Source organism: Phyllobates terribilis, unplaced genomic scaffold (genome assembly GCF_046119375.1).
Source record: "Phyllobates terribilis strain yellow unplaced genomic scaffold, ASM4611937v1 Scaffold_1__5_contigs__length_1240528914, whole genome shotgun sequence".
NCBI lineage: Eukaryota > Metazoa > Chordata > Amphibia > Anura > Dendrobatidae > Phyllobates > Phyllobates terribilis.
This window is the reverse complement of record NW_027362761.1, coordinates 113,887,611-113,911,295: the sequence shown is the minus strand read 5'-3', so window position 1 is coordinate 113,911,295 and position 23,685 is coordinate 113,887,611. Positions and strand designations below refer to the sequence as shown.

Genomic DNA, 23,685 nt, shown 5'->3' with positions numbered 1-23,685 from the left:
TCCACATTCAAAAAATTCCTGTGAAGCACCTGAAGGGTTAATAAAGTTCTTGAATGTGGTTTTGAGCACCTTGAGGGGTGCAGTTTTTAGAATGGTGTCATTTTTGGGTATTTTCTGTCATAAAGACCCCTCAAAGTGACTTCAAATATGATGTGGTCCCTAAAAAAAATGTTTTTGTAAATTTTGTTGGAAAAATGAGAAATCGCTGGTCAACTTTTAACCCTTATAGCTCCCTAACAAAAAAAAATTTGGGTTCCAAAATTGTGCTGATGTAAAGTAGACATGTGGGAAATGTTATTTATTAACTATTTTGTGTGACATATCTCTCTGATTTAAGGGCATGAAAATTCAAAGTTTGAAAATTGCAAAATTTTCAAAATTTTCGCCAAATTTCCGATTTTTTCACAAATAAACGCAAGTGATATCGAAGAAATTTTACCACTATCATGAAGTACAATATGTCACGAAAAAACAATCTCAGAATCAGGGGAATACGTTGAAGCGTTCCAGGGTAATTACTTCATAAACTGGCAGTGGTCAGAATTGAAAAAATTGGCCTGGTCACGAAGGCAAAAACAGGCTCTGGCGCGAAGTGGTTAAACCCAGAAGAAGTTTACATACACTATATAAAAAGACCCATATGCATGTTTCTCTCAATATCTGACATGAAATCAGAATAAACCTTTCCCGTTTTAGATCAATTAGGATTACCATAATATTTAATATTTGCCAAATGCCAGAATAATGAGAGCATGATTTAAGGCATTTTTATTACTTACTGCAAAGTCAAAAGTTTACATACATTTCATTAATATTTGGATTCACTTTGTGATTGCCACTCCAAAACACTGACTTTGTTTGACTTAAGCCACTTTGTTACCATTTTGGCAATATGCTTCAGGTCATTGTCCATTCGGAAGACCCATTTCTGCCCAAGCTTTAACTTCCTGGCTGATTTCTTGAGATGTTGCTCCAGTATTGCCTCAATTGTGAGAGCAGGAGTTACTTTATCTATCCTGACTCCATTTTGATTTTTGTACGTGTATCTTCTGCTTACCGGAATGGAGTTTGAGTCAGTGTGTGTGTGTGAGATAAGGGGTCCCTCAATAATATATCTTTGTCTAGAGACTCCGAGAAAACATAAGGAAGAAACGAAAGTAGAAAGTGAGAGGTTCCTAAATTTGTAGACAGAATTACCTTTATCCAATGAGCTGTATGTATGCTAATGTGAGCACATATTTAGAGAGAAGCTGAGCCAATTATATTGTTACCATGTATGACAACCTATATAAGTGACCTATTGTGTAATAAAACACAGATCTGCCCTGATGCTCAAATGTATCAGACGTAGTTCTTCTGTGCACGTATTTGAATTTTACAATTTAATTTGGAACAGGCACAAAGTCTCACATTATGTGGCTACGACAAAACCTGGCGCAATGAACAGGGACCCGCTAATGCAAAAGACTGCTGACCCAACCAATTTGCTGGACCCCAGACAGATGGATAACTCAGGACAGCTACAGTAATTTGTAAGAAGCTTTATTCTTACACTACCTGAATTTATCCCTCCATTTTGGTGGTTTCGGTGTACATTGGGTGAGTATTCTGTCATTCGATCTGTTCATAATAAGTGGGTCCATTATTGTTAGACAAAGAACCCTGATGAGACCATTTGTACTGTGTTGAATTCCTGTGCTGTAAGTTGTATGGAGAGTGTGGATTTGGCATTTCACTGGTCATCTGTAGGTGGGGTTGGATTGTAGTCATTAGTTAATTGCCACCGGTGGAGCAGATGTTGGCGATTGTCAGAAATACAAGAGGCTGCTGCTAAGGAAATCCATACGGTTCCGGCTCCTAGACGTAGGAGCTGATGGTTTTCGTCTGATTACAAGTTAGGCATGGAGTGACAGAGTATACAAGCCATAGAGTGTGTGGTACAAGTCCCCTCTGGCTTGTGTCTCTAGTCCTGTATTCCTATTTTTAAAGAAACAGAAGATGGGTAGTAATCTGTTCAATAAAAAGGGGCAGATTGCGCATGGTAGAGGTGCTGTAGAGAGAATACAAGCCAGTGTATGTGTGGCAAGAGTCCCCACTGGTTTGTGTCTCTGTTTCTTTAAAAACAGGAATACAGTACTAAAGAAAGAAAATAAATTTGTGCAGAAAATGCATAGGTTTTGTTCAGTGTCTGGGTGGCAGATTTGATGAAGATTTCTGGAAGTGTATTGGAGGAACAGAAAGGTTGTTTAAATGATTCTGGTTTACTAGACCAGGCTGACATATGGTGGAAAAACTGTAAATCTGTAACTAGAGGCGAGCTGGAGGAAGAAAAACATGGTGATAAGTTTTTGTATGTTAAAGTATGTAATAAAGATGGCGTGCATTCCTTTGCCGCTCCCAGTTTGACTCCACCCCCGTGCATTGTCCCTAAATGATGGACATTTGTATGTAGGAATCAGAATCCAGATTGGGTAGAGACCTGTTATGTATGTGGTGCCCCCTGTTGGCCCATCGTAACCATTAAACCTCCTACTCCTAAAACAGGATTGTACCCTTTTCGTTAACGCCCCACAATCCATTTGCATAGTGAGCCCCCCACCTTGGCCAGTGCCCCAAGTGCTACGCCCCCATAAGTCTCGGTCAGGCCCCCAATGAATACTAACGCCCCTTCAGACCTTGCTCTGCAGCACCTCCCCTGACACAACCCAAATGGATGCAGCAGTTATAAGTCAGTCTTTTGCTGCCATGAAAGACTCACTAGGACAATTACTTAGTCAGGGTGGGCAGCTCACCTTATCCCATGTGCTGCTCGCCCGCAGCTCACGGTCAGACCTCACACCCCAGTCTAGAGCCCCAGGAGGGTGTGTGGCGTCCCTGGAATCCTAGTGAAATGCTGGCCATAATGAGTAGAATGCCAGACCCTGAAATGTTCCCCATGCCATTTGTTAGAGAAAGTAGATTAAGTTAGAAAGGCTTTCTCCTGTTAGTAGAAAAATATTATACCCGGCTCTGGCAAAGATGGCAGGACTTAGTATATGAGAACATGTCTAAAGTTCACACCAGTTTACTGTCTCATGCCTCTGTTGAAGGTTTAAAAGCCCGTGATTAAAGAGCCACTAATAGTGTCCAGCCCAGAGTACCTGTATATATCTCCAGACGTGATACTCCAAGTAGCCAAGGGTTTGGGTGTGGAAGTAACAAATTCCCTGAACAACAAGGCAAAAACTCAGTCCAGAGCCCCTCTTCTGTATGACCAAGTCCAGGCAAGGACAAAAAGTTCACGTTATATACACATGAAAAGCTGGACACAGAAACTACAGCCCTGCTTGACTAATGATAACCCCCCTCCTTCCCCCTTCTCCAGCAGGGAGGGAGAGATTCAGTGTCTCACTAAGAATCCTAAGTCTGCTAATATTTCTTTAAATTTCACTTTCTCATGAGGCTACTGCCATTCTCTCGGTACCCCTGGACATCTCAGATTTTAATGTGTCCTCCTCATGCCTGATAACATCACCATTCACGATGCACTCCTCTGAATTCAGCCACCTTGTTGCCTCTGGGAGGGGGGGGGGGGGTAGAGGGCTGGTAGTGATAATGTGGGTGATCTGCTAGTTAAGCCACAAGAGGTACATGACTGTACAAATAATGTCACACAGGGGGGGTTTAGTCAGGTTACCGATATCCCACTAGATAACCCAGACCATGAGCTTTGTGGATGGATCGCAGTATGGGGTGGATGGCCAGTTCTACACCGAATATGCTGCCGTTTCCCTTTCATGAAACCATAGAAGCAAAGCAGGTGCCCCCATACATGTCCACCCAGGAAGCTGAACTCTGTGCCCTTGAAGAAGCCTGCAGACCTGCTAAAGACCAGACTCCCACGATTTATACAGACAGCTACTATACTTTCAGGACTATGGACCTATATGGAGAGCTTAATCTTTCCTCGCAGCAGCAAGTAAGCCTGTCAAGAATGATAAATCGGTCCAACGCCTGATGGAGAACCTAACTTTACCCGAGAAAGTTGCCATGGTGAAAGTCAAAGGCAATGCAAAGGACAACAACTACAGCTAAAGGCAACCACCTGCCTGACCAGACTGCAAACTCTGCAGCTTCCCAACCAAGAGACAACCCTGTCAGGGTGGCGGCTGCACAGGTGAACTCGGTCATAGGTCACCGGTGGGTCTGCGGCAGTCTCCAGAAGCTACAACACATTGGTGTTGAAGAATTCACCAGATGACAAGAGAAGGGAATGGTGCACTCACTAGATTGACTGTGGCACGTGGGGGACAAAGTTTGCCTTCTCCAAGTTCTGAATCCCATTATGGCTCAAGCTACCAATGGCAATACCCACCAGTCAAAGACTGCCATGACAGCTTCTATTAGAGGAGAATGTATCTGGGGGGAGTCTGTAGACTGGCACTTCGGCTGGAACAGCCACCCACTGCCACAAGAGAAGGGAATTGTGACAGCAGGAGTTACTTTATCTATCCGGACACCATTTTGATTTTTGTACGTGTATCTTCTGCTTACCGGAATGGAGTTTGAGTCAGTGTGTGTGTGTGTGTGTGTGTGTGTGTGTGTGTGTGTGTGTGTGTGTGTGTGTGTGTGTGTGTGTGTGAGATAAGGGGTCCCTCAATAATATATCTTTGTCTAGAGACTCCGAGAAAACATAAGGAAGAAACGAAAGTAGAAAGTGAGAGGTTCCTAAAATTTGTACAGAATTACCTTTAGCCAATGAGATGTGTTTATGCTAATGTCAGCACATATGTAGAGAGAAGCTGAGCCAATTATATTGTTACCACGTATGACTTAACCTATATAAGTGACCCATTGTGTAATAAAACCCAGATCTGCCCTGATGCTCAAATGTGGTTCTTCCATGCACGCATTTGAATTTTACAATTTAATTTGTGACAGGCACAACGTCTCACATTATGTGGGGACTACAATCTTCTTTTCTCATGATGCCATCTATTTTGTGAAGGGCACAAGTCCATCCTGCAGCAAAACAACCCCACAACATGATGCTGCCAACCCCGTGTTTCACAGTTGGGATGAGGTTCTTAGGCTTCCAAGCTTCTCCCTTTTTACTCCAAACGTAACAATTGTCATTATGCCCAAAAAGTTAAATTTTAGTTTCATCAGACCACAGGACGTCTCCAAAAATTAAGGTCTTTGTTCCTGTGTGCATTTGCAAACATTAATCTGGCTTTTTTATGCTTCTTTTGGAGTAATTGTTTCTTTCTGGTAGAATGGCCTTTCAGCCCATGTTGATACAGTACTCGTTTCATTGTGGATATCGACACAATCTTACTAGCTTCCGCCATTATCTTCACAGGGTCTTTTGCTTTTGTCTTTGGGTTGATATGCACATGTCGGACAAAAGCACGTTCATCTCTGGGACACAGAACGAGTCTCCTTCCTGACCGGTGTGATGGCTGGACATTCCCATCTTGTTTGTACATATGAACGAGGCACCTTCAGGGATCTTGAAATTGTACCCAAGGATGAGCCAGGCTTGTGCAAGTCCATAATTCTCTTCCTGATATCTTGGCTGATTTCTTTAGAGACTTTCCCCATGATGTTACACAATGAAGCAGTGTGTTTCAGGTGTGTCTCTAACTCCGATGTTGCCAAAAAAACCTATCTGGAAGCTTCCAAACACATGACATCATCATATGGGCAGTCCAGAATTATTCAAAGGCATAGTAATTTTAGTGTATGTAAACTTTGACTTTGCAGTAAGTAATAAAAATGCCTTAAAACATTCTCTATCCCTCATTATTCTGGCATTTGGCAAATAAAAATTATGGTAATCCTAATTGATCTAAAACAGGAAAGGTTTATTCTGATTTCATGTCAGATACTGATAAAAACACACACTATTTAAAAAGACACATATGCATGTAAACTTCTGGTGTCAACTGTTAAACACCAGTGGTAAGCAGGAAGCACTCCGCCATGATGAACATAAAAAGATGACAATTAAGAATTGAAAAGGGGTTAGCAACAGTTGTTTAATATACTTAACTGCAGTAAAGAAATCAATTGGCTGGAGAGAGGAGGATGGCATGTTAGGAGTTAAAGGGGTGGTCCTAAACCAATATTGATTTTCATCCATCTCTTTAGTTATTTTAATAATAGTTTTTCTAATATGGTTTAATTAAAAAGTCCTTACCATTCCCTCTCTAATCTAAAGGCTTTATCCCCCCCCCCTCCCCACACACCTTTATCCATTTGCTTTGATGACGACTCATTTGAGAATCCCCAGTGCATGCTGTTATACTTAAATGGGATGTCATCTGTGGGCTTAGGCTGCGGTCACTGTCACTGCCTCAACCTTAAACCAAGCGCCAGCGACATCAGCTTCAGGAGCTGGGCTGGTCCCTGCTATACTTGAGCATTTGTTGGTTGTCAAATCTGACGTATGCTCAGCATGAGCTCCCTTCTTACGGTGCAACATTCTTCTCAGTGCACAGTGACAGTGCGCTCCCTAGCAGTCTCTAATTAGAAGTGACGAGTCGGCAACATAGCGCACTGTCAGAGTACATTGTAAAGAGATAATCTGGTGAGCAGAGACGAGGCCAGCCACGCCCTCAAAACAGACGTCTGTCCTATGTATGCTCAGTACAGCAGGGACAAGCCCAGCCCATCAATGGCCTCTGTTTGAGGATGCTTTATTTCAGGGTGGAGATGTCAACTTTGAGTATCCCAGCATGCACTGGGGATTCTAAAACGAAGCTTCATCAAAACCGAATACGTAAAGAAAAATAAAATAAAAATTAAAAGCAGTTAGATGAGGGGGAAGGGTAGGGACTTTTAAATTAAACCATATTAGAAAAAAAAAAATATTACATTACAATAAACAGACATTTAGAATGAAAATAATTATGTCGTTTTGGACCACCACTTTAACCTCTCTCCTGGAATATAGCTACTACACGCACACTCGGCCAGGGGCTGGGTAGGCTCTATTGGACGAGCTCCTTGGAAACCAGCTGTACACTATGAAAGGTAAAAGCTCTCATTGATGAGAAATGACAGATCAGAAAATCAAGTCAATTGAAAATTTGCTATTTTGATGCAAATTAGAGAGATTTAGTGGCCAGAGTATACCCCTTTAATGACTCAGTTGCTGTAGAAAAGACAAGCAACAGAGCTCAGCAATTAGCCGCAAGCTGTAGATATTCAGTCAGTTCTGAAACTGATCAACAAAGCGGAAAGAAACACCAGGTAGACAGTGCTGGAGTAAAAATTTAAGTCATGCTTTACATCTTAGCCAATGAGCTAACAACATTTGAAATGGGACAAATCCAGTAATTCCTCCATTAAATAATATTCGTCATTCGTATTGTCTGTAAGTGTACTCTACTTTGAGTAGATAATTCTTTAGTTACAACAGATGTTGGCTTCATCGGGCAGTATAATCAAGTTTGGTTCTCTCATGTATTTGGAGACCAAATACAAGATCTATTTCGGTCAGGCTACAGTGTTCGAGGAATCGTTTTCACACAGAAGCTATTTAAGCAAACCATATGGAAATATTTCATTTTGGAAAGCCGCATGTCAAACCCTAGAATTGAAATGAAACATGATGCGCTCTGCTACATATTGCTCAAGAGGTGAATAAGCACTGGCCCAAAAATAAAATTACCTGTAGTGTGATGGGTTATTTCAATCCTTAAAATGTCATCTCATTTACATTGGGACTCAGCGTGCATTTCAGAAATATATCATGTTAGAAGAACTAAGCACACTGCAGTTTAGGGGAATGGAGGATGCACATCCTATCTGGTAGATTATCCTCTTGTAGTGGTGGCATGGCACAATCAACTGGACTTGTTCAGAAATCCACTAACCTGAGTAGCTTGGTTAGTTCAACTGAACACTAGGAAAATTTTTGCTATGATGAATTCTAAAGTCTATAATTAAAGGGTTTCACCACAGCCATAACTATAGCTTACTGCCACCTATTTGTCAAATAAATATTAGGAAATACAAGCAAAACGCCATGGCTTTTCTTCAATTACGCCCCAAAGTACCCCATTGGTTTGTTGATGCTTTTACCTTATGTCTGCCAGTTTTTGGCTGGTTGAGCAGGAGCAGTGAAAGTGACTATATTTATACAACTGCTCACTTTCTCCCTATGCAGCATGATTGCAAAACAGCTCTTGAATTCTCTCAGTCCAACAGGCGAACAAGTGCAATGTAAAATATATATTGCATTTGCTTAGTAAATCGTTGGCTTCTGAGAAATCTAGTTTCACATGGTGACATGCCAGCATGCACAGGGAGACCCACTCTCTGACATCCCAGTGTGTCCAGGGAAGCAGTCATGCTGCTCTTGGCATAATCCAAGTGCTCTGTAGCTATGATTGACAGAAGTCCAGGTGGTAGTCTACTAACCACAGGATGGGAGAGCCATCTTAAAAAGAAGTCATGCACACATAGCCTAAATTTAGACAATACTGAGTGACAATCTAATCAAAAGTTTTATAAAAGACAGGGCTCTACTCTCAAAAGCTAACAATCTATAAAAAGGACATTGAAAGGGTGGGCTGGTATTTAAAATGTCCTTTCGAAATATCTATCTTTACACCCCAACCACTTGTATAATAAAGCTAATTGCACAATACCTTACACTGCTTGCCAACTAATCTCAAAGTGCATTTTGTTTGGTCTTTTTAACTTCACTTCCTGTGACATTTCATTTGAGAGGAGTCTCAAACAGGACGTCACAGGAGGCTGTGGCTACACTCACTCTCCTGCAGCATCTATCCTCCTCCAGGAACAGAGGTGGCCCTAAATTTATTTTGCCACACTTTGAAGATGTCTTGGATCAATGGTGGCAGACGATGTGGGAAAGGAGAGTACAGCGCTGGCACTCTGCTTTTAGATCTGCCACATCTTCTGTGGACAAGATGTTGTCAGGGGAAGGAGATAGAAGCAGTGGGAGTGACACCAGCACCATCCCAGAGCTTCTAGCACTACAAAAGCAAATCATCATCAGGGGGTGGCACTGGTGAAACTCATTGCTTCCATCACCGCCCCCCAGATGACGTCTGTTTTTACAGTTCAAAGCAGCGGAGATAGAAGCAGACTACTGGTGCTGCACTCACCTCTCCTGCAGCTTCTATCGCCATGACATCCAGAGAACAGCAATGCAATAAACTGTTATAACTGCATTGTTGAACCCCAGATGAAGTCCTGTTCTGGGAAGTGCAACAGACGCTGCAGGAAAGTGACAGTGGACCTGGCCTCCTTTGCGCTCAAACAAAATGTGACAAAGTATAAGTATTATATAAAAAACACACAACAATATTTAAGGATTAGCAGAACAGGGAGAAGTGTAGGGTATTGTATAATAAAGCCAATTACAAAAGTGGTTAGAGAGAGTACAGCTAGATATTTAGAAATGATGATTTGGAACCGGCCCAGCTCTTTAATGACGCAAAGGGTAAAAGAAAAAAAAAAAAAAAAAAAGGGCTTGTTTTGTACAGTGGCCTAACCATCTTTTTGTACTAAATAAGGAAACATTTATAAAGCTCCAGTCACTAGCCTTGCATGAATTCATACACTACTCTTACCCTTCATCTAACAAGTATTACTATCCCATAGCAAAGATCTTTGATTACATGAACAACTGTCACGCCAGGTGTTAGTGCAACACAGAGGGAAAAGGGAAAGTGAGCCCAGACACTAGGGAAAGGGGGAAGTGGAGATCTCCTAGTCTGGTCTAATGTCACCCTGATTGGAGAGGAGAATCTACAATCCTCGAAATCTGGAACTCCAGATTACCATCAACCATTACTGGAGGCGGAGGTAGAGGTGAGGGCTCAAGAGGTTCCACATACCTTTTCAGTAAGGACCTGTAGAACACCTTGTGGACCTTAAAGGCCTGACGAAGTTCAAGACAAAACGCTGCAGGGTTAATGTCTAAACTCGTCAAGGAACCCATGACTTTTGCTAGATGGTCCTTGCAATGGCTGAAGGAGTTGCCTACAATAAGTAGATCGTCCAGGTACGGGACTATTAGGATATTCCTCTCCCTCAGATGGGCCATAACCTCTGCCACCACCTTTGTGAAGACTCTTGGGGCTATTGCTAACCCGAAGGGGAGAGCCGTATATTGGTAGTGCCTTATTGTGCCCCTTATCGGTATCGCTACCCTCAGGAATTTTTGGTAGTCTCTGTGTATGGGGACATGATAATATGCGTCCTTCAGATCCAGGACAGCCATAAAACAGCCTGGGAACAACAATTTCACAGATGTTTTTATTGACTCCATCTTGAACGAATGAACTTTCAGAACCCTGTTCAATTTCTTTAGATTTACAATAGTCCTGAATGTTCCATCTGGTTTCTTCCTGAGGAATAGAGGGGAGTAGAACCCATCGCCTACCTCCTGAGCTGGGACTTCCTGAAGGACTGCCTTGTCCACTAGGCCTAGAACCTTTTGTTCTAGAGCCAACTGCTCTACCCCTGAAGACCTCACGGGGGTTACTATGAAATTTGGACGGGGAGTGGAGAGGAACTGGAATCTTAGCCCCGATTTTATCAGGTCTAAAATCCAGCGCACGTTTGATATTTTTTCCCAGGCCGGGAGGAAATGGAGAAGCGCCCCCCCCCCCCCCCCCACCACCACCACCACCACCTGGTGCGGGTTTCCTATTGTCACTAGGGGGCCTGTTAAACATAAACCCCTTGGCTTTTCTCTGCCTCCTGTCCTCCCACCTGTCCTGGTCTTTGGGGGGGGGGCCTCCTTCACATGAATTTCCGACCCCGAAAAGATTTCCTTAAAGAAGTACCGGAGAGGACCGGGAAGCGTTTTTTGTTATCCCCGGCCTTGTCCAGGATATCATCCGGAGTAGACCCGACTAAGAATTCCCCCTCACACGGGATGGAGCACAGCCTAGACTTCGTTTGGAGGTCGCCTGGCCAGCATTTGAGCCAGAGGGCCCGCCTAGCTGCGTTTGAAGAACTCCCAGCCCTAGCAGCCAGCCTGACAGTCGGCTAAGGAGTCAGCCAGAAAAGCCACTGCGCCCTCCATCACTGGGATGGAGTCTATTATATCATCCCTTGAGGCTTTATCCTTCAACTGCGCTTCTAGCTGGTCTAGCCAGACGATGAAAGATCTGGCCGTGCATGTGGCTGCCACCGCGGGTTTTAACCCCCCCCCCGCCACCTCCCAAGCGCCTTTCAAAAAGGAGTCAGCTTTCCTATCCATAGGGTCTTTAAGCACCCCCATGTCCTCAAATGGCAGGGAAAACTTTCTAGAGGCCTTGGCTATCGCGACGTCAATTTTAGGCGCCTTCCCCCAGAAGGAGCACACAGGGTCCTCAAAGGGGTATTTCCTTTTGGGTGACAACAACCCTTTCCTCTCTGGTTTTCTCCATTCCCTCTTAATCAGAGAATGTACTTGATCATTAAGAGGGAAGGATTTCTTTTTCCTCTGTCCTAGGCCACTAAACATTATGTCCTGGATAGACTTTTTAGGGCGAGGATCCACGAACCCCATAGTAGACCTAACCGCCTTAATCAAGGTATCGGTTCCATCTATAGGGAAACAGCTACGACCCCCGTCCCCTGACCCTGAAGACGACGAAGACGATGAATCGGAGACTACTCCCTTCTCGTCTGAACCACTGGACTCCGGCACCAGGGATAGGCGTCTAGTTTTCCCTTGTCCCCCCTCCCCTCCTTCTGCAGGGACTTAAAGGTGTCCTCCATCTGAGATTTAATCAGGGATCTGAGTTCGGAGGCAAACTTAGGGGTCTCCTCACAGATAGTTTGCTCGATGCATGAGTTGCACAGTCTCTTTTGCCATGCAGTGGGCAGATCCGCTGCGCAAAGCGCGCAGGCCCTTTGCTTGGACTTGCCCGTACTCTTCCTTCCCTGAGAAGAAAGAGGGGGGTCTCAAGTTACAAGTGAGCTTTCACGAAGGTCACTTACCGAACCGTAGTAAGAGGGAATACCGGATTTGAAGAGGAACCCGTTCCAGTAGCTGGGTCCTTCATCGAGGCTGACGCCGCGCTGGAGTCCTTGCCACGTTGTGAAGACCTGCCAGAACGCCCGCTTCCTCCGTCACCTTGCCGTGAAGGGCCGCTGTAGGATCCTTTCGTACGCTTCCTCTGAGGCGATGGTGAGTGGGGGTGCAGGGACTGCACCTCCTGGGGCTCCTGCTCGCTCATAGCTGCAGAGTGCCAGAGAATGCCAGGAAGCACTTCCACTGTGCTTCCCTGGCCATTTAAACTCTATAGGAGTCCGCCCCCCCTTCTGGCCTGTACCCCCCGTGTGGGCAGCTTACCGCACGCCCAGAGGGACCCGCGGCTGCGTCACTACCGATCACTTTGCGTCAGAGGGGAGTGCCAGCTTCGCGAAGCCCAGGCAAGCCTCCGACCCGGGCCCCGGAAGCCCCGCCACACTCACCACCTGGGCCTCGACGCCACCGGAGACCGCGGCGATCCAGTTCTTTGCTGTGTAGCGTCTCCCTGCCACCCTAGAGGCCCGCTGCCCCCAGCGGTGGCGCTACAGGACACCGCACCAGCCGAGGCAGGGAACCCCCGCTGCCTGAACCGGTCTGGCCGGGCCTGGTAAGTGCTCATTTTCTTCATTCCTTTTCAGGAACTTCCATCTGTAGGTGCCTGTCAAGGACAGGAAACCAACTGATGCGGGAGAGAGGTGCCGCCCTTTTTATCTGTAGGTTTCCTGTCCTTGAAGGGCGGATCCCCTCTCTCCGTGGTGCAGTCATGGAGAAAGAGAAAAGTAACAACAAAACTGAACCTAGTAAGAGACAGGGACCATCTGGCTTGCCTAGGGTTGAGACGATTAGCTGACTGGAGATATGACAGGTTCTTATGGTCAGTAATAACAGTAATAGGATGGACAGACCCCGCCAACCAATGTTGCCATTCCTCGAACACAAATTTGATTGCCAAAAGTTCCCTATTACCCACGTCATAATTTCTCTCAGCCGAAGACAATTTATTAGAAAAGAAGGCGCATGGACGCCATTTACCAGGGGACGAACCCTGAGACAACACAGCCCCAACCCAGACATCCGAAGCATCAACCTCCACAATAAAGGGTTGAGAAATATCGGGTTTACCGAGTATAGGTGCAGTGGCAAAATGATTCTTTAAGGAAGAAAAAGCCTGGAGGGAAGCATCCGACCATTTGGAAAAAAAATCAGACCCATTCTTAGTCATGTCAGTAAGGGGTATCACTATAACAGAGTAATTTTGGATGAAATTCTTGTAAAAATTAGGAAAAGCCCAGAAAACGTTTTAGAGCCTTCAGGTTCTTGGGACGTTCCCAGTCAAGAACTGCACAGATCTTCTCCGGATCCATACGAAAACCTGAAGATGACAAGTACCCCAAAAACTGCACCTCCTGAACAGCGAAAACACATTTTTCTAGTTTGGCATAAAGTTTGTTATCCCTTAATATCTGGAGCACCTACTTAACATGCCCCCGATGAGTCTCAAAATCAGGTGAATAAAGCAAAATATCATCCAGATAGACCACAATAAACCTCCCCACCAAATGATGTAAAATATCATTTATGAAATGCTGGAATACCACACTTGCATTGGTCAACCGAAAAGGCATAACCAGACTCTCAAAATGTCGTTCTGGGGTATTGAACACTGTTTTCCATTCGTCCCCTTCTCTGATTCTAACCAGATTGTCGGCTGCCCTTAAATCCAACTTGGAGAATACCTAAGCTCCTACACCCTGGCTGAACAAATCAGGAATCAGAGGAAGAGGGTATGGCAATTTGATTTAAAATTCCCGGAAATCTAAACAAGGACGTGGACCGCCGTCTTTTTTCTTCACAAAGAAGAAACCTGCCACCACGGGCGAAGATGAGGGTCTGATATGTCCCTTCTCCAGACTTTCCGCAATGAAATCCTTCATGGCTTGTCTCTCATGGCCAGAAAGATTATACAGTCTGGACTTTGGTAGTTTAGCGCTGGTGCTCGGGTTAATAGGACAGTCCTAAGCACGATGAGAAGGCAAATCCTGAAACCTCTTCTCAGAAAAAAACTTCCTCAAAATCAGACAAAAGCAGGTAATACTGCCGTAGAGACAGTAGCAATGGAAATATATAGACCATTCTCATGGCAGTAATCTCACCAGTTTGCCAATCCACCAATGGATTATGTTTAACAGGCCAAGGTATACCCAAGACAATCGGAGTAGGAAGATTGTTCATAACATAGCAAGGGATGATTTCATAATGAACTGAGCCCACCCTCAGTTTTACATTATGTACAATCTGAGTAAATGCTCTCTGTGCAAATGGCACTGAGTCAACGGCAAAGATGGGAATACGTTCAGCTAAAGCACAGCAAGCAAGACCATGAGTTTACACAAACTCCGCATCAACCATGCTGACTCCAGCTTCACTGTCAAACACAGATTTTTTTTCGGTTTTGCTCTCTTGAATCACCTCAGCTGTTAGGACAAAGCAGGAACTGCAGTTTAGTCATAAATGCACCCCTTGTTTATGCAAATCCAGACTACCAAGAGTTAATCAAGTCTCCTTTTGTTTAGGAATTGAAGGACAGGCCCCAACAAAATGTCCCTTTTTCCCACAAAAAAAAACAAAACAAACATACGCTTTTTTCTTGCGAATCTCTGGGGAGATGCATGATTTAGATACACCCCCTAACTGAATGGGTTCCTCCACCTCCCCCAGTACTGGTTCACCCCCACACCACTCCCCTGGCAGAGGTACACAACCCCGACAAGAAGGCCCCAGAGAAGGTGGTCGCACCCGTCTATCCCGAAGGCGTCTATCAAGATGTATGGCCAAAGACATGGCAGCCTCCAAGGACTGAGGGGTTTCATATACAGCCAAGGCATCGTTCAACCTTTCAGAAAGCCCCTCACAAAACTGATTTCTAAGGGCTGAGTCATTCCATTTGGAATCCGCTGCCCATCTACGAAATTCCGAACTTTATGTTTCCACTGACCAAATCCCCTGCTGAAGGTGACATAGCGTAGACTCAGCCAAGGCGACTCGATCAAGGTCATCATAGATAAGGGCCAGAGCTCCAAAAAACCCCTCCACAGACTGGAGACAAACCGAGTCCTGCAGTAACGAAAACTCCCTTGACTGAGGATCGCCCTGCAATAGAGATCACAATACCAACCCGTTGCTCCTCATTACCGGAGGAGACGGGAAGAAGTTTTAAATACAGTTTGCATGCCTCCTTAAATATAAAAAACTTGTCCCTACCTCCTGAGAACCTGTCCGGGAGGGCAACCTTGGGTTCAACTAGGACAGGCCTAGCTGCAGAGACCCCCGTATTGGCGACCTGTAGCTGCTGATGCCTTACCTCACCACGGAGGTCATTCACCTCCAGAGACCGCCTGTGCAGCCGCTCTGAAACTGAATCCATACGAAAGGGAACACAATAAAATGTCAGTTTTATTTGTTTCCTTTTTTCAAAACGTGTTCGGCCGGCTATAATGTCATGCCAGGTGTTAGTGCAACACAGAGGGAAAAGGGAAAGGGAAAGGGAGCCCAGACACTAGGGAAAGGGGGAAGTGGAGACCTCATAGCCTGGTCTAGCATCACCCTGTCTCAACTACCGTCCCTATATTGCCTCTTCAGCAATCGCCTCACGCGTGCCTCGCCCTACTTTCCCTGGCATACGGCTAGGGATGGAAGGAGATGAACACTAGTCAACCTCTACTAAACACTATAGACAACAAGGGAAGACAAAACAGGGGGAAATTGCTTAGCTTTAGATGACTCCAAATATGCACACGGCCTCAAGCTCCAGAGAGGACGAAGTACTGCTCCGCCGCACAAGTAGAAATGAATATAGCCGGCAACTTCCTCTCAGACACACCAGGTATATATACACCCCGGCCAGAGCTAATTAGCAAGAGGGAGGTAGCCGCTCAATCCTAAAGACAGCCTCTTATCTAAGAAGATGTCTGTAATGCCAACCGTAGAGATACAAGTACTTCAGGATTTAAAGAGTCAGTAGCATCAACCCTCAAGAGCTGTCTATATGGGCATGAAGGTCATATGAAGTGTACAGCACATGTTGGGGCTCTCCCTTTGGTGCGGGTTCCAGCGATGGGGTTAATAGTCTAGACAAGTCAAATGTGGTGACAGATTCCCTTTAAAGAAATACATTTTTGCCAAGAAAAACAACTGATCTAGAAATACCAGAAAGGGAACCCTCATTTTGTCTAATCTTGCACAACCTGTTTAGGCTTGTCATAAGAATGAGGTTTTTGTGATTCACTGACAAGTTCACCTCTATGGAGCCTGTCTCACTTTATAAATGTTACTGTCTGAAACAGAACGACAAGCATAAATGCTGAGTATACATTGAAGACATACTGATGTGTGATGGGTAAATAGTAGTTTGTTTATATAATACATCGGGCCTGATCCTTGTGGCATGCACCTGAACTGAAGATTCAGTACTCTGCAAAGACTGATCCATAATAAAAACTAATCACAGTTTAGGGAAGTTGTCTTCAATCTTTCTTACCTGGAAAGTAAAAGTGTTGCAAGCCACATCCAGACCTCTCCCTTCCCCAGAATAGTGACACCCAAAGTCCTAATTATCGGTATAATGACAGCCAAAGCTTTTCCACAGAAATCACACCGAGGCGGTACTTACATCCGTGGGTTGCCACCTTGCCCTGAATCAGTATTCTCACAAACACTCCCACCACACCAGCTTCAAATACTTCTTCCAACTGGTATCATCATCCTATCTCTAAACCTCCAAGCTCAGTACAGGAGCATCCAGATTTGCTCCTTTGTAAGGGTCTATTCACAAAAGTCACCATCTGGAGACCTGCTCTCCATAGCGGTTTGCTAGACCATTAGCACCAAGCAGGCAGACAGCCACAAGCTACAGGTTAGGGACTCAAGCACTAGGGCATGTGCACATGTTGAGCAATTGCAGATTTTTCTACAAAAAGAAGAGTGCTGGCAAGGAGAAAAAAAAAAAAAAGAAAAACTGAAAAATTAGCTCTTTTTTGATACATGTTGATTTGGTTTTTTTACCCCCATATGCTTGAATGGGAGAAAAACAAATATATTTAGCTTACCAAAGGGAACATTTAACTATGAAAAACAAAAAAGGTGGCAAGCAAGAACAATGCATGTGAACATAATTCCATTTGGGCTGACACCCTAAAAGGGAGTTTAAGAAGAACCAGTCTGCGGAAAGGTGCACAAAGCCTCTTGGCCACACCAAGGGTGCACCACGCTCCTAATTAGATTATTAGATAAAACTTCAGTTGCTGCAGAACGAATGCAGTGATTAGATCACTAAAGGTGTGATTTTATAGATGCTATATCCTCCTACAACGCTGTGTGTTTAGTTTATACTGTGAGCTTTGGACTGACAGAAACAATACAATTGAAAAATTAGATTTTGGGTTAATTAAATCTGGTCTGGTCTCCCATTAGAGCAGTCATTATAAACAAATATTATGCTAATCTGTTTAATAGGAGCTATCATAAAATACACCAGATACATAGTTTGTGTGTCCGGTGTATTCTCTAATTGCTCCCATCAGTCAACTGGCATAATAATGATATTTTTGACTAGTGGAAGAGCAGATCTGCCCCCATACCACTATGCCCTTACAAGCGCAACAAACTATTAACAGATCGGCTTCTAAAGGCAATTGTCAGCCTAAAAGTTAACACTTACAAAGCAGATATTGTTCTTTTCACTGTATCATGGCCTTTTCGGTACATTTATACAGATCATGTCCCTTCCGCAACATGTTTATTTGTGAAAAGAGTATTCCCATTCATGTGTCTACGCACTGACCACAAGTGGTCTGGACATCGGAAGCTGTCGTGAGGGCTGCAGTACACCATAACCAGAAGGCAACGTTCCCAGTCATGATGAGCTTTTGATGCTGCAGAATTTCTGCAGCCATTATTGAAATTAGGTTACTTGCGGTTTTTCATTGCGTTTATAGTGTTCTGCGATGCAGCGTTTTTGGTGTATCATGCTTTAAATAAAGCCGCTTTGTTTTGGATATTTCCTGGTATTTGGCGTTGACAAAAATTTATTGATATACTTACCCCATGTGCTTTATAGTCCAAAAACAAATACGGTATATGCGGATTACAAGCATTTTTGATTTGTTTCAGTAGCAAAAACGAACATATGTTTGTTTTGTTTTTTTACATGCAGATTTTCCACATCTAATGCAAGTCTATGGGGAAAAAGCAGATTTAAACCACGCACCGCAGGCCAGTTTACGCGGAGTAAAATAAAAGCACAGTGGGAATGAGATTTCTTTAAATCCCATTCCCTATGCTGAAACTGTAAGAGACTGCATTTTGCAGGCAGCAAAAATAGGAGCAAAGGGAGTCAAAAACGCACCAAAAGTTCATTGTGGGAATGTAGCCTAATTCTCATAGGATAGGACTTCTAGAAATGACACAGCTTGCTGTACAGAAAATAGAGAGACATATTCATGAATGGCAGAGATGGAAATAATCCCTTAAAGGAGTAGTCCAGAATTACAAGAACATGGCCATTCCCAAAAGAAGTCATGCCTGTTGTGTGGTATTGCAACTCCGGGCCTTTTACATTAATGAAGCGGAGCTGTAGTATCTCATACAGGTGTGGTGCAGCTTTTGGAAAACAAAACAAAAAAAAAAAAAAAGTGTCATGTTTTACTAATCATGGACAATTTCTTTAAGTCAGAAGAATATACTTTTTTTCCTGTTAAAGTATTCAAACATATCTTAAGTACCCATAGCATTATATTGCAAAATGTACAGTACAGACCAAAAGTTTGGACACACCTTCTCATTTAAAGATTTTTCTGTATTTTCATGACTATGAAAATTGTACATTCACACTGAAGGCATCAAAACTATGAATTAACACATGTGGAATTATATACTTAACAAAAAAGTGTGAAACAACTGAAAATATGTCTTATATTCTAGGTTCTTCAAAGTAGCCACCTTTTGCTTTGATGACTGCTTTGCACACTCTTGGCATTCTCTTGATGAGCTTCAAGAGGTAGTCACCGGAAATGGTTTTCACTTCACAGGTGTGCCCTGTCAGGTTTAATAAGTGGGATTTCTAGCCTTATAAATGGGGTTGGGACCATCAGTTGTGTTGTGCAGAAGTCTGGTGGATACACAGCTGATAGTCCTACTGAATAGACTGTTAGAATTTGTATTATGGCAAGAAAAAAAAGCAGCTAACAGTCTATTCAGTAGCTGGCTGCAATATTTTAAGGTTAGCATGTTGTTGTATTAACACTGGGAATTGGTAGGAAGGGTACCGCACAGGATGGTTAACGGAACCAGTTGGGATGACTTTACTACCAACACTAGTCGCATGGCTGTGTAGGTCCTAACACAACAATACATTGAAAGTATTGTAGTAATCTGATGCACTGGTGTTGAGAATCAGGCTTGGAAACCACAATTAAACTAGCCTGGAAATGAAGGGAGTGCTTTGATTCCCCCCGAAGTCTATTGACATGTCTGATTTTGTAAATACTTGTATTCTCTATGAAAAAAAAAAAAAAAACCTTGAAGATTTTCCTCCATATCATCACCCGTTTGTCAGATTTTTTATGTTTGTGTGACATCCATGTGTGATTTACTTTACATATATCTACATTTGGGATGGGGAACCTCCGGCCCGCGATTACCTTTCCTTCGGCACCGAAGTGCTCTGGCCGGCAGCTGTGTTTTGACAGCTGCCAGATCTTTAATTTTTTTCCTTATTACTCTGCGAGTACGCAGCGTTCACTATGGGACGTTGCGTCGCGCGCAATGGAAGATTACAGGGGTCAGGACGTATTTATGGACGGAGTTAGGGCGTGATGCGCTCCCGTCCCACACATGATGACAGCAGCAGCACCTCCAGTGATGTACATACCCCAGCCCAGCATTTCCAGTGATGTACCGTATTTTTCAGACTATAAGACGCACTTTTTTTCCACCAAAATTTTGGAGGAAAGTGGGGTGGGGGGGGGGCGTCTTATAGTTCGGATGTACGGTCCGGCTGTGAATGGTGGTGGGGAGTAGCAGCGGAGTACAGGAGGCAGGAGCCGCCTACTGCTGTTAATACTGTACCCGCTGTTTAAGGGGTTTTCGATCTCCAAGATCCTATCCCAATATGTAGTAGGAATAATAATATTATTATTATTATTATTATTATTATTAATAACAACAAATACCTACAATTAGAAATGTAGTACAGTATTTGATTCACTATGCCTCTTTCCTCCTGTGCAGGCAATACAGGACCTTAGGTATCCACGGTTACCACCACTAGTAGCTAGCTAACTAACTGTCACTTTATCAGTGGACGTAACCATGGATACCTAAGGTCCTGCAATGCCTGCACAGGAGGAAAGAGGCATAGCAAATCAAAAATACTATACTACATTTCTAATTGGTGGTATTTGCTAATATTATCATTATTACACCTACTACATATTGGAATAGGATCTTGGAGATGGGAATACCCCTTTAAGAAAATGAATATTCACTACTCCCCATGCTCTTGGGCATGTGGAGCACTGAATATTCATTCCTCTTGATAGCACGCAGTGTCAGCCACCTGAATCCTGCAGCTGCTCGGCGATCACTTGTGCTCGCTATTAGGGCTCTTTCACAGGTCAGTATCTCCAATACGAGTGGTGACAGTTTCCACACGTACCGGAGACACTGACACACGTAGACCCATTCAAGTGAATGGGTCTGTGCACATCTCAGTGTGTTTTCACGGACCGTGTGCTCCACACGCTGACATGTCCGGTTTTTTTTGCGGATGCGCAGTCCATAAAAGTGTCTCACGTTGAACACACACGGATGACATCAGTGTGACAGGTGTCCTGTCACTCACTGAGCGCAGCTCTGGGGCTGTTCATTCTCCCCGGCGTGATCGGTCGCATGGATTACAGCAGGGGACACTTAGGTGAGTATAAGAATTTTTTATTTTTTTCTTATCTTTACAGGTGGACACTGCGGGAGCAGACACTACTACTCTCATCATTGTCCCTACTGGGGCTGATCACAGTGCCGGCAGGGGACCATGATGAGGGCAGCATTCAGCACCCGGCGCTTGGAATTAGAGCTACAGTTAGGGCTGTTCCGTATGATCCTGATGCGGCACACCATTGCCACACACGGATATCTCAGATACCGGAAATATACGGACGTGTGAAACTGGCCTTAAAGAGAATGAATATTCACTGGACGTGGGGAGTATAGTCCGGGGAGCAGTGAATGTTCTGGCAGCTGACCTCAGCATGTGGGGATGCATGGCAGGGACATCAGCATATTATATATATAAAAAAAAAAAAAAAAAAAAAAAAAAAAAAAAAAATTTATATTATATATATATATATTATATATATTATATATATATATATATATATATATATATATATATATATATATATATATATATATATATATATACGCAGTGTGATGGGGATGCCATGCATACCAGGATGGGAGCATAACCCCTATAACAGTGCATCATGACCACATTTTTTGCTTCAATTTTTTTTTTAAAACTATTTTCCTCCTCTAAAACCTAGGTGCGACTTATAGTCCAAAAAATACGGTAGATGCCGCAGCTCCATGAAAAGCAGTTACGAGTAGCAACATCATCCATACCATCTAACATCAACATCACATTAGGGGCGAGTTAATTGTTTAAAATTACCCTACTATATTTTTTTCAAAGTTGATAATTTTGTACGGCTCCAAAATGATGTCCAAATGGTCCTTGGCAGAAAAAAGGTTCGCAACCCCTGATCTACATAATCAAATACAGTCTTTTAGGTTAATAATTGCAATGTATTCATAAAGATCACATGTAATACAGATGTTCGTCGCGGGATCCAGGTTCTTTTTAAACGCACTCAGACTTGAAAGTGTGACATTCATCCAAGATATGAACTCATCTGTACAGCCCTATTCAATTACATTGGTCAGTGTGTTGTCCGAATTGCACTCCGACAGCACACGTCCACGTATGTATTATTACTTGTCTGAGAGCCCTAAGGCTAAGTGCCAACGATTCAGAAATGCTCCGGATTTTTCCTGAGCATTTCTGCATCTCCCTCACAGAAAAAACGCATGCGGATTTTAAATGCGTTTTTTGCTGCCAGGGACAAGCTTAAGTGAAGCGTTTTGATCATGCGATTTCGCATGCGGGTTGTCAAGCACTTTCCAAACGATTTTAGCATCACTTGGAAAGTGCTTGACAACTTGGTCACACTATATAAATCCATGCAACCGGAGTCGGTAAGCCAAACCTCCGACTGACTCCTCAGTTTCCCTGACTTCCGACTCCACAACACGGCCTCACTACTGAGCGTGTAGATAAAGTGCAGCACAGATTCATCTCAGCTAAAAGCCGAGATCATTAGATCAGGAACAGAACAGACATTTATAGGACAATAACTATGCCAAATTCTTATGAAAGCATTTACAGCACATCCTGCATTGTACTACTGAACCCAATTTATTATATATTTTAGGAGTCGGTCCATTTTATACCGACTCCACCAAAATGGACACCGACTCCACAGCCCTGGGTACAACAAGTACCTAATAAAACAAACAGTCGTGTCAGGAATGGAGCCAAATGCACTTTAAATTAATGTTTGTCAAAAATCTAGGCTGGTAGAACTCATTCTAAAACAACCACCTGGGGCACGAGCTCTTAAGCTGCGCTCACAATGCAGACGGTGCATTCTGTGCAGCAATTTTCAAAAACAGTGGCAAAAAAACCCTGCAGTTTCAAAGCACTGGCCACAATGCGTGAATGTAACCTCATTGCCCCAACACATATTAAAGCAGTTTAGTGAAAACCCCAGTAATCAAGCACAGGGTGGTGTATATTATATGTATAATGCTTTACCCAACAAGTTGGGGTGTAGCACTGAGTCTCCACCACCAATGCACCCGGTGTGAGTTATTGCCTGCAGCACTAAGGTCACATCGACAGCGCTGCAGCCAATCGGTGATCTCAGCAGCTCTGATTGAGTAGACTGGCTTATATCGTTTCTCAATACAAAATGTGCACAAGAACCAGTACAGTATCACCATCAGAGAGGTCAGCTGGGAGGTCACAGCCACTGTCAGCACTGCGGCCACTGCCTCCATTAACCTGCCCACCTGTACAAGTCCCAGCCCCCACTCACCTGCTTGCTCCCGGGCTGACAACACGGACACCAAGTAATGGGCGCCATCAAAGTATGGAAACATAGACAGACGGGAGAAGTGCTCGGCAGCCTCAGAGACGAGCTCCATGCTGCCAGCCCGCTGCTCCTCTCACTGACAGTCTCACAGCTGAGGAGGCTTCACGGTAAATAATGCTTGACAGAAGGACCTTCCATGACGTCATGTGATTAGTCACGTGTGTGGGAGGTGTCAGGCTCCAGGTTGTGCTGCTGGAGGCGCTCCTGCAGGGTTTACATCGGTCACACAGACAGGCAGCTCTACACAAGCACGTGCCCGGTACACAAGGTGCCCAGCTCTGGCAAATACTGACCAAATACTGAATGTGGCCTTTAAGAGTTGTGACACTTATTTTTCTGTCACCTTTCATTTATTTTACAATATAATGTACTGAAAAATGGGGAAAAAAATTGCAAGTGCTGTGAGATGGTGTAAAAAAATGCATT

At 43.9% G+C, this 23,685-nt stretch overlaps 1 protein-coding gene across 2 annotated transcripts in view; it reads right to left on the bottom strand.

The window, feature by feature from the left end:
* TMEM38B (transmembrane protein 38B) overlaps positions 1-23,418 on the bottom strand; it is a 64,990-nt gene extending 41,572 nt beyond the window's left edge. For both annotated transcript variants that reach the window (XM_073666735.1, XM_073666745.1), the window contains exon 1: positions 23,203-23,418. In XM_073666735.1, the coding sequence (XP_073522836.1) occupies positions 23,203-23,311 (109 nt within the window). In that variant the 5' untranslated portion in view covers positions 23,312-23,418. The remainder of the gene's footprint in view (positions 1-23,202) is intronic.
* Between the last annotated feature and the right edge of the window lie 267 nt (positions 23,419-23,685).